General features: G+C 47.3%; 1 protein-coding gene across 1 annotated transcript in view; it reads right to left on the reverse strand.

The window, feature by feature from the left end:
• Positions 1-13,255, reverse strand: part of gabrb1 (gamma-aminobutyric acid type A receptor subunit beta1) — a 434,746-nt gene that overhangs the window by 31,678 nt on the left and 389,813 nt on the right. Inside the window, exons 7-8 of the mRNA XM_038791278.1 lie at positions 12,871-13,023; positions 4,698-4,945 (exon numbers count right to left, since the gene is read on the reverse strand). Coding sequence (XP_038647206.1) covers positions 4,698-4,945; positions 12,871-13,023 — 401 coding nt within the window. The remainder of the gene's footprint in view (positions 1-4,697; positions 4,946-12,870; positions 13,024-13,255) is intronic.

The following is a 13,255-nucleotide window of genomic DNA, read 5'->3' on the forward strand; positions in this document are numbered from 1 at the left end:
GGATTCAATTTTGAGCTGCTAAAATATTGGTTGATCCTAGTGGCAGACATGTAATTGATAGTGGGTCCATGGCGACTACCATGGCAGTCCTGGTTAATGTCTGTGCAGCAAATTGGGATGATAAGGGTTTTATTGACACATTGCTCGCCTCCATTCTGGATCTGTTTTCGCATCAGCTAATCTTGCACCTGAGGGATACATTTTTTTCTTTCTTTTCCTATGTCCGTCAGGTTTGCTCACATATTTCTTTGTGGTGGGTAGACTTCTCAACTGGGTGAAGAAGGCGGGGCATTCGGCAATTGTGATTTCAGATCATGCCCCACATTTTGTGGATTTGATCCTAGAGTCAGGTCTCCCCCAACACCCACCATGGAGATTGGAAACGGTGCTTTTGGTGGACAAGAGATTTTGCAAACGCATGTCTTCTGTCACTGGGAAATATATTGAATTTAATAAGAGTGAGTTTATTTCATCTGCTATGTTGTGGGACGCCCCCAAGGTGGTCATCAAGGGGGAGATATTGCCGACAAAGCATACATGTAAAGGATTGTGAGGGTTGAGTGGCTTAAGGTGGGCCATCAGTACTTGCTTGCCCAAACCCCAGAGTTACTTGCAAACGTAATTTGAGTTATCAACAGGTAAGGCGGTGAGCCAGCTGTGACGTTTGAGGGGGGATTTTTATGAACACGGGGAGAAGGTCAGTGCCTTTTAGCTCATCAGCTGAGGCGGCAAGTTGCTTCCCAGGAGATTGTGCAGATGAGGGACTCGGGTAGCAGTTTGGTTTCCGCCCCGCCTAAGGTCAACGTGGCTTTTTATACATTTTATCGGGATCTTTATAGCTCGGAGCATCCGGAGAAGGGTTCAGCCATGAAGGAGTTTTTGGATGGGCTACCCTTCCCATTGGTGGATAGGGAGAGATGGGAGGAGTTGGAATCCCCATTAGCCCTCAGGAAATTATGAAATGCATTGGGCTAATGCACACGGTAAAGCTCCTGGCCCTGATGGATTTCCCAAAGAGTTTAAAAAGAGGTTTGCAGGATTTTAATATTCAATATGTTCAATGACTCCTTGCCCCAGGTTTCATTGCCCGTTACACTTGTGTAGGCCTCTATTTCTCTGATCCTTAAGGACAAGGACCCTATGTAGAATGTAGATCATTTCAATCCATCTCGTTTTGAATGCAGACGTTAAATTACTTACAAACGTGCTGGCATGGCAATTGGAGCCCTGCCTCCCAGAGGTGATCTCGGAAGACCAGACAGGCTTTGTCGATTGTTGGTCAATATACGTTGGCTGTTAAATATTTTTTCCCCCCTCTCTCAAATACCCAAACTGCAGGTGATTGTTTCCATGGACGCCGAAAAAGCTTCTGATAGCGTGGAGTGGGGAGGATTGGTTTTAGGCAAAGGTCCGTATCATGGATTTATTTACTGTATAGGGCTTCCACTGTTAGTGTTCACACAAATACCTTGAACTTGGGTTATTTTCTGCTGAATAGGGCTATGGGGCAGCGATTGTCTCCGCTTCTATTTACTTTAGCAATTGAACCATTGGCCATCGCGTTAAGATCTTCCGGTAGGTGTCATAGAATCATAGAACCCCTACAGCACAGAAGGAGGCCATTTGGCCCATTGAGTCTGTGTTTCCTAATATGATCCTTATTTCTATAAATTAGTGTGCAAACTGCACCATACTGCAATGGCTGCATGGTCACATGCACTTATAACATCAGGACTTACAGCTGTCGTAATTCTTCTTATGCAGATGTTGGATAGTCAACATCTCGACAGGTACCTTTGTTAATATCACTGTTCTCACCCACATGTGTGTTATGGGACAGGAATGATTAACTACTCCGTGTGAATATGAGTTCCCCAATAAGGGGTGGGGGACCTCTAACAATGTCTGGCTATGTAGAATTAGTCGGCCAGTAATGCTCTGAAGAAGAAAGACCCAGTAGGGAGCTCCTGGAACTGTAAGTAATAGTAGTTGTAAAATAAAGTAAGTTTTTGTTTCTACAAAACTCGATGTGGACTATTCATGGCCTTATAAAACTGGTGACAAGGATGGGATCCAAACCTATACGTGCACAGCAGTGGTGCCTGCTGAAATGCTGATGGGCCTGAGCCTTGGTATGATTTTTCCAGACACATGTACGAAAGTGTGCCACAACCAGGAGCAGCAACAGAGTTGCCCCATTCAGTGTCGACCGCCCAGGCACTTTGTGCCAGGTGGCTCAGTGTTTGTTTGAAACATTGCTGACAGCACCCAACTGGTCTCTGGAGTTATCCTCTGCCAAACAGGGCCGGTTTCATGTGAAAGCACCTTGATCACATTCGGTCTACGTGACCACTTCTCCGGAAACTTCCTGGTCCTCGTAACTCCTTCTCAAACTACATTTTTAAAAAACAGAATTTACAGTGCAGAAGGAGGCCATTCGGCCCATCGAGTCTGCACCGGCTCCTGGAAAGAGCATCCTACCCAAAGTTAACACCTCCACCCTATCCCCATAACCCAGTAACTCCACCCAACACTAAGGGCAATTTTGGACACTAAGGGCAATTTATCATGGCCAATCCACCTAGGTGGATTTGCTGCCTGATCAGGCCATGATGGAGTCCCAAGGGAGTCGAGGTACTGACATGACTGATGTCATAGACTCGGACATGGAAAGACAGGAATCCTTCGATAGGCAGCCTTCGGAACCGCAGTCTCGGGAATTGCAGCCGCCACAACGGTCGTGCGGGGTTCACCTTCTAGATAAACACCACCCGACCCGATACCTCAGCTGCACAATGTCTAGCCAAACGTCAAGAGAGTCTGATGTCCTTCTTCACCACGGTCTTCAGAGGGTTCTTTGGACTTTGTGGGGAGGGATGTTATAACGCTTCCGGGATTGGAATGATTAACTACCCTGTGGACCTTGCAAACTATGACATATTCTGCGAGGTCCACAGGGTATGGAATATGGCAGAATATAAGGGTGTGAGGGACCTCTAATAATGTCTGGCTTTGTGTAAATAGAGTTGGCCAGTAAGGCACCGACTAAGGAAAACCCAGTAGGGAGATACTGGAGCTCAATATAATTGTCCAGCTTTGACAAAGGGTCATCTGGACTTGAAATGTTAGCTCTTTTCTCTCCCTACAGATGCTGCCAGACCTGCTGAGAGTTTACAGCATTTTCTCTTTGGTTTCAGATTCCAGCATCCGCAGTAATTTGCTTTTATGCATATAATGGTAGTTGTAAAATACAGTAAGCTTTTTTTTCACAAAAACGCGGTGTGGTTTCTTTGTGGCCGTACAAAAATCACTTTGGTTGAAAGCAATGTAAGCATTGTTGGTTCACGACATCTTGTTGTTGAGTAAGCAACTTTATCCAGGCATGACTGGGTAGTCAGTATACAGAATTCAAGTGCTAAGTGCACAATGAGTTTTTTTGGTTTCTAAATGTCAGAAAAGGGAAAGTGCCCTGGAGTGTTTGCAAGAAAATCATCTCAGCAATCTCAGAAGCAACGACCTAACGATCAAAGTCTCTCCCCTCCTGGGGAGACTTAAAACATTTGGCACCACGCCTGAAATTATTTAAAGCTGCTTGGAAATATACACTTTCACTTTGAAAGATCACAGTTAATAAGTCTTTCCACAACTCTTTCATCTTTGTTGTGAAGTTTTCCTTTAAGATATGTTCATCATTCTAAGACTTCTCTAGTATATCTTTCCTTACAGAGCTTGTACTTCCCAGTAAACTACCCAAGGCTCCTTTGACAGCATCTTGCAAACCCGTGACATCTAGCACACAGAAGGATAGGCGTAGCAGATGCTGAGGAACACCACCATCTGCATGTACCCCTTCAAACCACACACCATCTTGACTTGGAACTATATCACCATTACTTCACTATTGCTGAACTCCCTTCCTAACAGCATTGTGAGTGTACCTAAACTACAGGGACGACAGGGGTTCAAGAAGGTGGCTCACCACCACCTTCGCAAAGGCAATTATGGATGGGCAACAAATGTTGGTCTAGCTAGTGACACTGCACCCAATGAACAAATGAAAAAAAACCAACATGATCTGGCAACAGGCGGCTGATGTCACCTGGTATGCCAGAAATAGCATTGTGTAATTTTCCCACAGGCTGATGCTGGTATTTATGAGCACCCTCCACCATTATTCTTTGGTGGGGGTGTTGGGGTGTGGGGTATGGGGGTGTGGAACAACTAAAAATTTATCCCCAAATCCTTGACCTGATTGGTGCACTCCTGCCGGAACTCTGAGATGCACCAACCAGGCAGGCTGGAAATTGGTCATGTGGTTGGACATGCCAGCTTCTGCTCAAACTTGCGGTTTCTGTAGACCTAACAAAACCAAGGGTCCAGGATTTCCCATCTACCCAACTTTTCATTCAGCAGTTCAGGATTAATGGCCCACTGAAGGATGCCTGTGGGATGTGGGCCCCTCCAGGTGGGCCTTGGATTGGGCCCTGGAACAATGAAAAATGTGTGGAGTTGCTTTTCAAATTTGCTGCATGGAGGCATTATGGAATAAAAATCAGATTGGTTTTACAATGGGTCAGTGATCGATTGCACTAAATTACTATCTCAGCAGCAAAGGTGAAAACTTACCCGGCAAATTGATTCCCTTGTAAAAGGAACTCCCAGGGCACATCTGCACTCTTAGATCCCTATCGTGTTACCTGAGTTTTGTTGGTTCCCAATCTGCTTTTCAGGTGGGGCTGTGTGGATTTCTCTGTTGCTTTCTTCTGAAGCTGTGGTCCTCTTCCAAAGAATATATAGTTGACAAAGGCATACTCCAATAAAGCCAGGAATACAAATACAAAACAACCCATCAAGTAAATGTCAATGGCCTTAACATAGGGGATCTTGGGAAGGGTTTCCCTGAGGTGAGTGCTGATAGTTGTCATGGTAAGTACCGTTGTGATTCCTGTGAAATGTTGGAGAAATAAAAATCAATATGCAGTATTTAAATACATTTATGCTTATCTATAACATTAAAAGTTTTACATCTGCACACTCACACAGATATTGTGGCTTTAAAATAATTAGCTCAGTGGGCTAAATAGCTGGCTTGTGATGCAGAACAAGGCTAGCAGCGCGGGTTCAATTCCTGTACCAGCTTACCCGAACAGGCAGCGGAATGTGATGACTAGGGTCTTTTCACAGTAACTTCATACTTGTGACAATAAAAGCTTATTATTAGGGGCTGGTTTAGCACAGTGGGCTAAATAGCTGGCTTGTAATGCAGAGCAAGCCAGCAGTGCAGGTTCAATTCCCGTACCAGCCCCCTGAACAGGCGCCAGAATGTGGCGACCAGGGGCGTTTCACAGTAACTTCATTGAAGCCTACTTGTGACAATAAGTGATTATTATTATTAAATAGAAGGGGCGGCATGGAGGCGCAGTGGTTAGCACTGCTGCCTCATGGCACCGAGGACCTGGGATTGGTCTTGGCCCCGGGTCACTGTCCATGTGGAGTTTGCACATTCTCCCCGTGTCTGCGTGGGTCTCACTCCCACACCCCAAAGATGTGCAGGGTAGGTTGTTTGGCTACGCTAAATTTAAAAAAAAAGAAGATAGAAAATCTCATGTTGCTTCATGGAAATATATATGCCACGAAGGAGACAATAGGAGTAATGACCAAAAGTCTGATCAAAGAGCTCAGCTTTAAATAGGGTCTGAAAGGAATAATGGGAGGTGGGTAAATAGAGACCCTGGGTGGCTGGAGGTACAACTACCAATTGTGGGGTGAAGGGACAAAGGATGCATTGGGCCATTGTCAGAGGAACAGAACGTTTGGTGTGGGAGGTAAGAGGACTGAAAGGGGCTATAGGCAGGGTGAGGCCACAAAGGGATTTAAACTCCAGGTTTAGAATTTCAAATTGGAATTGGAAACCTTAGGAGAATGGAAATAAATGTAGTTCAGGATGATGAATAAACTGGACATGATGATGGATTGCATAGAAGGCAGCAGTGTTTGGATGAGCTCAAGTTACAAAGGGTGGCAAAAGCTTTTATTTTATTCTTCCATGGGATGTGAGTGCCACTGACTAGACCAGCATTTGTTGCCCATCCCTGTTTGCCCTTGAGAAGATGGCGATGAGTCACTATAGTCCATCTGGTGCAGGTTAACCCACAATGCTTTTAGGAAAGATTTCCAGGATTTTGGACCATCGTAAGTGAAGGAACGGCGATATAATTCCAAGTCTGATTGGCGTGCGGCTTGCAGGGGACCTTAGAGGTGGCGGTGGTCCCATGCATGTCCTGTCCTTGTCCTTCTATGTGGTAGAGTTTATATGTATGGAAGGTGAGTTGCTGAGTGCGTCTTGTAGATGTTGCATACTGCTGTCACTGTGTGTGCTGGTGGAGGGAGTGAATGTTTAAAGTGGTGGATGGGGTACCAATCAAATGGGCTGCCTTTTCCTGGATGGTATTGAACATCTTCAGTGTTGTTGGAGATGCAGTCATTCAGACAAGTGGAGAGTATTCCATGACATTCTTGATTTGTACCTTGTAGATTGTAGACAGGCTTTGTGGAGTCAGGAGGTGAGTTAGCTCGCCGCAGAATTCTCAGCCTCTGACCAATTCTTCTAACCACAGTATTCCTATGGCTAGTCCTGTTAAATGTATGGTCAATGATAACCTCCATGATGTTGATAGTAGGGAATTCATCAATGGTAATTGTTTTGAACGTCAGTGAAAGATTCTTAGATTCTCTCATGTTGGAGATGGTCATTGCATGGCAATTGTGTGGCAGAAATGTGACATGAATGAGGGCTCTGGAGTAGCTGGTCTAAAGTATGGGTGGATGCCAGTAATGTTATAGAAGTGGGCAATTTTTGTGAAGAAGAATTTTCCAATCCCCCCATGGTAGGTGGGCGGACAATGCGGTTGGGGCTGAAAAATAATTTTCTCACCAGTGGAAAATGATGGTGGACACATGTGCTCCTGCTCACCATGGCAAGGCGTCATCCCTATCAGAGACTGACGTGAAACTAATTTGTGTCACTTTAAGGGATGAAGATGTAGGCTTGACCAGAAACTCCCCCCGCACCAAATCATCCGTGCATCTGTAGGATTTCATGCCTGGACCAACATGGCATGGACATGACATGTTGGTACTTATCTGAAGAAGGTCTTGTGCACCATGTGGAGATCAGGAGGGAGATCTCCAGTGACCATGGATCCTGGAGAACCAGGTGCAGCAGTGATATTCATAGTGCACCCCTGCAGCCACGTGAATTCAAAACTTCTTAATCTTGCATTTGTGACCATTTTTAGGTGATCCCCCAGCCTCCACAGCAGAGGTGGAGGCAGCCTGCTGACCAGTTTACCATTAGCCATGGATGACCTCGGTGGGCATCCTCTGGAGTCCCGAGGCCTGTAGGGCCCAGGCTTACTTTGGCTTTCATTCTGTGAGGCAGCTGCTCCCTCTGTGGTCACAAAGGGCAAGGCTGAATGTTAGAGGTTCCAGGGGTGTCCATAAACCATTCCATCTCCCTTTGGGTGCCCAAGGACACCTGCCTGACTCTTTGAGGACAAGGGGCAGATGGAGGGAGGTTGAAGTGCCCCATACCCTCTCGTAGCTGCAGCAAAAGTTCGCCCATTGCCACAGCAATGGAATGCAGATCTACATGCATTTCAGCGGGAAACTGGGCATTCTGCTGGTCCAGATCCTCCAAGGCGTTCCCCATCCTCTCCAAGGAGGCCTTGATGCGTGCACATGTTGGCACCACTTCACCAGAAAGCAGGCGGATAGATTCCACCCTGTCAGGTGCCACTCCATTGTATCCCTCTCGCTGGTTTCCCAGCATCTCGTGCAGGGCTTATCCCCGAGGTTCGTCATCCAAATCTAATCTCACAGGTGTCTCTTCCCAAGCAGTTCTCTGCATGCCAATGCGTGTGAGTGACTTTGCCTCCTCCTGCTGTGGACATGTGTCCATGCAGTGACCACCAAAATGTGAGGCTCGGTCTCAACTCCATCTAGTACCCACCAAGGTGTGTGTCTCTGCACTGGTGGAGTGTGCGGATGACTGCTGTGACAGCTCTCCAGGTGCACTATCTTCCTCCTCCCCCATGTCCTCAGTAGTCTTTGGGCTGGAGGCACTGCTGGCGGGACGTCTCTTGTTCCCTTTCCCTCTTCTTGCTGACATCTTAAAGTGAGCGAGAAGAGAGGGAGCGACAGCAGAGCTGCCTCCAACATGACCAATAGCTTTCCATGAGACATGCATGGATCCTGACTGGATGGAAGCTGCCCGCTGACCTCTCCATCTCCACTGACTGGTTCTTCCAGCTGGGCTGCCCGCTCCTCAAAGTCAATGATGTTCTTGAGGTCAAGGTAGAACCTTTCTTTCTTTAACTCACTCTCTCTCTATCTTTCCTGTTGTGCCTCAACATTTCCTGCACAAAGAGAGAAGATGGGGTTGAGAGATATTGGGTTTCAGGTATCTTTCTTATGCTTCCAGTCTTACACATACCCCACTGGATTATGTGCCATCCGATTGATGTACTGTAGGTTGCCCACAAGGGTTGGTTGGATTGGATTGGATTGGATTTGTTTATTGTCACGTGTACCGAGGTACAGTGAAAAGTATTTTTCTGCTAGCAGCTCAACAGATCATTAAGTACGTGGGAAGAAAAGGGAATAAAAGAAAATACATAATAGGGCAACACAAGATATACAATGCAACTGCATAAGCACTGGCATCGGATGAAGCATACAGGGTGTAGTGTTAATGAGGTCAGTCCATAAGAGGGTAATTTAGGAGTCTGGTGACAGTGGGGAAGAAGCTGTTTTTGAGTCTGTTTGTGCGTGTTCTCAGACTTCTGTATCTCCTGCCTGATGGAAGAAGTTGGAAGAGTGAATAAGCCGGGTGGGAGGGATCCTTGATTATGTTGCCCACTTTCCCCAGGCAGCGGGAGGTGTAGATGGAGTCAGTGGATGGGAGGCAGGTTTGTGTGATGGACTGGGCGGTATTCATGACTCTCTGAAGTTTCTTGCGGTCCTGGGCCGAGCAGTTGCCATACCAGGCTGTGATGCAGCCCGATAGGATGCTTTCTGGGACAACACCCTCCAGAGTGGTGAGCCCATTTCTATAGAAGGGTAAGGCTCACAGAGACATGTCATCAGCAGTGCTTGCTGGTACTCTGTGTCTAACCCCCTTCCACAGTCCCATACTGCATCTGAGCTCTCTGTGTTGAAGGGTCACGGATCCACAATGGCCTCTCCACCTGCCGATTAGATGGACTACAGTAGGGTTAGCAGGCATCACCGTATCACTTTGAGTAGCTTTTTATACGTGGTCCATATAGACGGTACCCTTGTTACTGAGGCCCATGCCCCTTCCATCATTCAGGGAGGTGAGTGTGAGCAGCTGAGGGTTCACTTACCCTGGTGGAGCAAATGAGGTCATTCATCTATTCTCGGCATTTCAGGGCAGTCCTCTGGTGGAGGCCCTGGAGACGTCCTGTTATGCAGGGTTGGTGTGTCGCCTCGGCCTTCTCCTTCCATCATTTGTGTAGAGGAACCCCCTCCAGGCCTCCACAGCACTGAGAACGACTTCCAAGGATGCGTCACTGAATCTGGGGGCCAGAGCTCCTTGTGATAGCAGGCCCGCTCCTCCACTGATGATGGGTACGTTGGTGTCTGGGCGTATTTTGAATATGGCATCAGGATATAATAGTAGGGTGCATATCATCCAGCCAGCTACACCGCAAAAAACATCAGGAAACTCTTGACTGCATAATTAATAAGGTTGGTATCGTGAAATACGGTGCAAATTCCCACCGGCCTCCAAGGCGTGAAACACTTCTGTTTCCCACCCCCCGTGATAGGACTTAGCCCCGGAATAGAAAATTCTGTCCATGGAGTGAAAAGTTTGAGTTGGGATCCTATAGGACATCCAGGTTGCAAACAGTCTGATTTAAACTAAGACAAAGTTTTGAGTTGAAGTGTGGGATCTGTGCAAACAACATGAAGTATAAAGTTGCCATAGTCCCAGAAGACCTTACGCTGCTTTCTCCTTTGAGGGGAGAGCTGATTTAACCTGAGGATCACCACACCTCAGGGGGGGGGGCAAGGTTGAGAAGGCAGGCCTTCATGAATAACCTCGGGCAGTATGGAAATTGAACCCACACTGTTGGCCTCGGCTCTACATCACAAAACAACGAAGCTCAACCGACCGCTAAACAATAAGTCTGACAACACAGAAGTGGTGGAGAGTTGAGAGAGATGTTGGCAAGTTAGAACTGTGTGTCATCAGCATTCATGTGGAGAATGAAACTATGTTTTTCGATCATGTATTGGCTGGACAGCACCAGGGACCCGGGTTTGATTCCAAACTTGGGTCACTGTCTGTGTGGAGTTTGCATGTTCTCCCCGTGTCTGCGTGCGTTTCCTCTGGGTGTTCTGGTTTCCTCCCACAGTCCAAAGATGTGCAAGTGAGGTGGATTGGACATGCTAAATTGACCCTTAGTGTCCAAAAATGTGCAGGTCAGGTGGAGTCATGGGGATAGGTGAGTGACCCTATGTAGGGTGCTCTTTCAAAGGGTTGGTGCAGGCTGGATGGGCCAAATGATCTCTTTCTGCACTGTGGAAATTCTATGTGTGACTTTGTCGTAAGAGCCTCACATCACTGCAGTAGTTTGGGTGGGGTAGGTGGTGGGAAGTATAGCCAAGCTGCAAGCTTTTGGTAATGGCCAAGTTTTTGCCATCCAGGAGCCAAATTATACTTTTTTGTCAGCCAAAACTTAATTTGTCACACTTTATGTCAATTTTTGATAAATTCCTATGTTCAGTTTTAAAATGTAAGCTACTGATGAAAACATGCCACACTGCAATCCAGATCACTCCTCTTGTCTGGATTCAGCTCCCCCGCCACTACTGAGACCAACTTATGATTAGCTGAAGGTTCATACACCTCGGGCTGAATTCTCTGTTTGGGAGAGTATTCCCGGCGCGACTGAATAGTGTGCAATTCCCATTCCCATTGGGCGCGCTATTTGTTCTGCAGTCTAGGACATGTAAATGGTCCAGCACTCTGCCGGTGTGAATTGGAAGCAATTCCCAGTCAAGTGGGCAGTGTAACCGCTGGGGCTGCAAATAACATTAAATAGCCTGACAACTGGAGCTACTTCTAAGTGCGCCACTCATCATATTCTCATTACAGCCACAAATATGGCTCAGAGAAGACCTGCTCCCCATTTTTGGGAGTCTGAGGTGGACACCCTCTTCCCCAGGGTGGGCCGCAGACTCAAGCCTGCCCTCTTTAACAGCACCTGGGAGGAGGTGGCAGAGTGTGGTAGTATGACTAGGGGTATTACGGTACCTTGGAAGTGAGCTGCTATTGGTGCAGAAGACGCGCTGCCCATTGGCTCGGGTAAGTCATGTGCCTCTCAGCTGATTGGCTGAGGAAGTCATGTGCCTCTCAGCCGATTGGCTGAGAGGTAGGTAGCTCCACCTACAAGGCGGGATATAAGAACCCGTGCTTCCCGGCAGTCGGCCTTTCTTCTGTACGTCAGCTGCCGGGCACACATCTTGTGCATTAAAGCCTATCGTTTGGATCTCATCTACGTTTCGTGTCCATTGACTGTGCATCACAGAGGCAGTCAGTGCTTCCGGCCTCACCAGGAGGAGACAGCTCGGGATCCTGAAGGGTCGGTGTCACTGTTGAGGCCTCTGAGCTGAGAGGGGCAGTGTGTTCCATAGGGCATGGTGCTGGTGTCCTTTGGTTGGAGTGAGATCTGCTAATCCCCTGTTTTCTCTGCAGTGGGATTACACTGAGGACTGGTGGGCCGGTGATTGAGCATGGTCACGCCTGATGATATTGCTGACATATGAGTGTTTCCAGAGTGTTTCCGGAGGGCTCCCACATCACCAGACACTCTGAACATTTGCAGGACACAGTGAGCAGTGTGAACAGCCAGGAGCCTGTAAGTGGCACCAGAGGGGTTTAAATCACATACTGCAGCAATGGAGGTCTGTGCCTGGCCACCCCAATCCCGAGGGGGGACACCCCGAGTACACAGGCTTGGCACCAAATCGCACCCTGCTACTCGTCCTGGCCCAGGAAGCCAGTGCCCAGCAAGTCCGACAATCTTTGAGAGTTTATGAGAATTCTTTTAGCCTCTCACTCCCTGTCAACTGCCATGGTGCTCAGGTACCGCTTGTAAATACGTGCACAAATTTGTGCTCTAATGATCTCCACCTGAGAGGGGCGGAGCATCACGGTGGGGTGGAGCATGAAGCGTCCAACCCACTAATGAGATTTAAATCCATGCAAATGTTAGTTTTGCATGTGCCTGCCGGCGTAGGGCACAAACCTCACCAGCACCGCCAACGGGGGACTGGATCATGGCCTCAGAATCGGTGCGGGCGCAAGAGATTTTTCACTTGCACGCTATTCTCTGCCCAATCGCTTTTCTTGCTGCAGCCGGTGGGAAGCGGAGAATTCAACCTCTCTTCTCACTGGACTCTGAGCCGAGTCTCAGATGAGTCTGCAAAGTTGGATTTCCCAATGTAGGAAGGCCTCGTTATAGCTCTGCACCGTGATGTTAGTTAATATAATGGCTAGGTTTACAGACTGGTATCCCAGAGGAGCTCTCTCCCACATCCCACCATTGCATGTTTAACATGTACCAAGTGGTTATTTGTAGTTTTTATCTTTTAAAGTTACTTTACGAGCACCCTGAGTTTGTAGAGCAAACTTCTGGTAATCTGTCTAGCTCGCTACTTTGCCTCCACGCTGCACACATTGGCCTTCACCCTGGAATATCCATTACCATATATAATGTATATAAGTTAACATGTTACATCTCACACAGTGATTTAGATTGCTGACTGTTATTTCAATACCTAGTGCAACTCTTGCGGCAGAAGCATCATAATTGATCCAGAAGGATACCCACGACAATATTGTAATTAAAGTTGAGGGCATGTATGTTTGCAAGATGAAATAGCCAATATTTCTTTTCAGTCGAAAACTCAGTGATAGTCTTGGATAAGAACCTAAAAAATAAATAGAAAAATAGGTAAAGGTAAATAATTTACTTTGCCCATGACCACACCTTTTTGGCTCTTGTACCAGTAAAACATTTTATCATTTAATCTCTCCTGCCCTGCACCAGATTTCAGGGGCTGGATTCTCCTTTGCCGGGATTCACCGTTGCCCCGGCAGCGTGTCCATGCCCGGGGATTTCCCGACAGCGTTGGGCTGCCCACAATGGGAAATCCCATTGGT

Source organism: Scyliorhinus canicula, chromosome 3 (genome assembly GCF_902713615.1).
Source record: "Scyliorhinus canicula chromosome 3, sScyCan1.1, whole genome shotgun sequence".
NCBI lineage: Eukaryota > Metazoa > Chordata > Chondrichthyes > Carcharhiniformes > Scyliorhinidae > Scyliorhinus > Scyliorhinus canicula.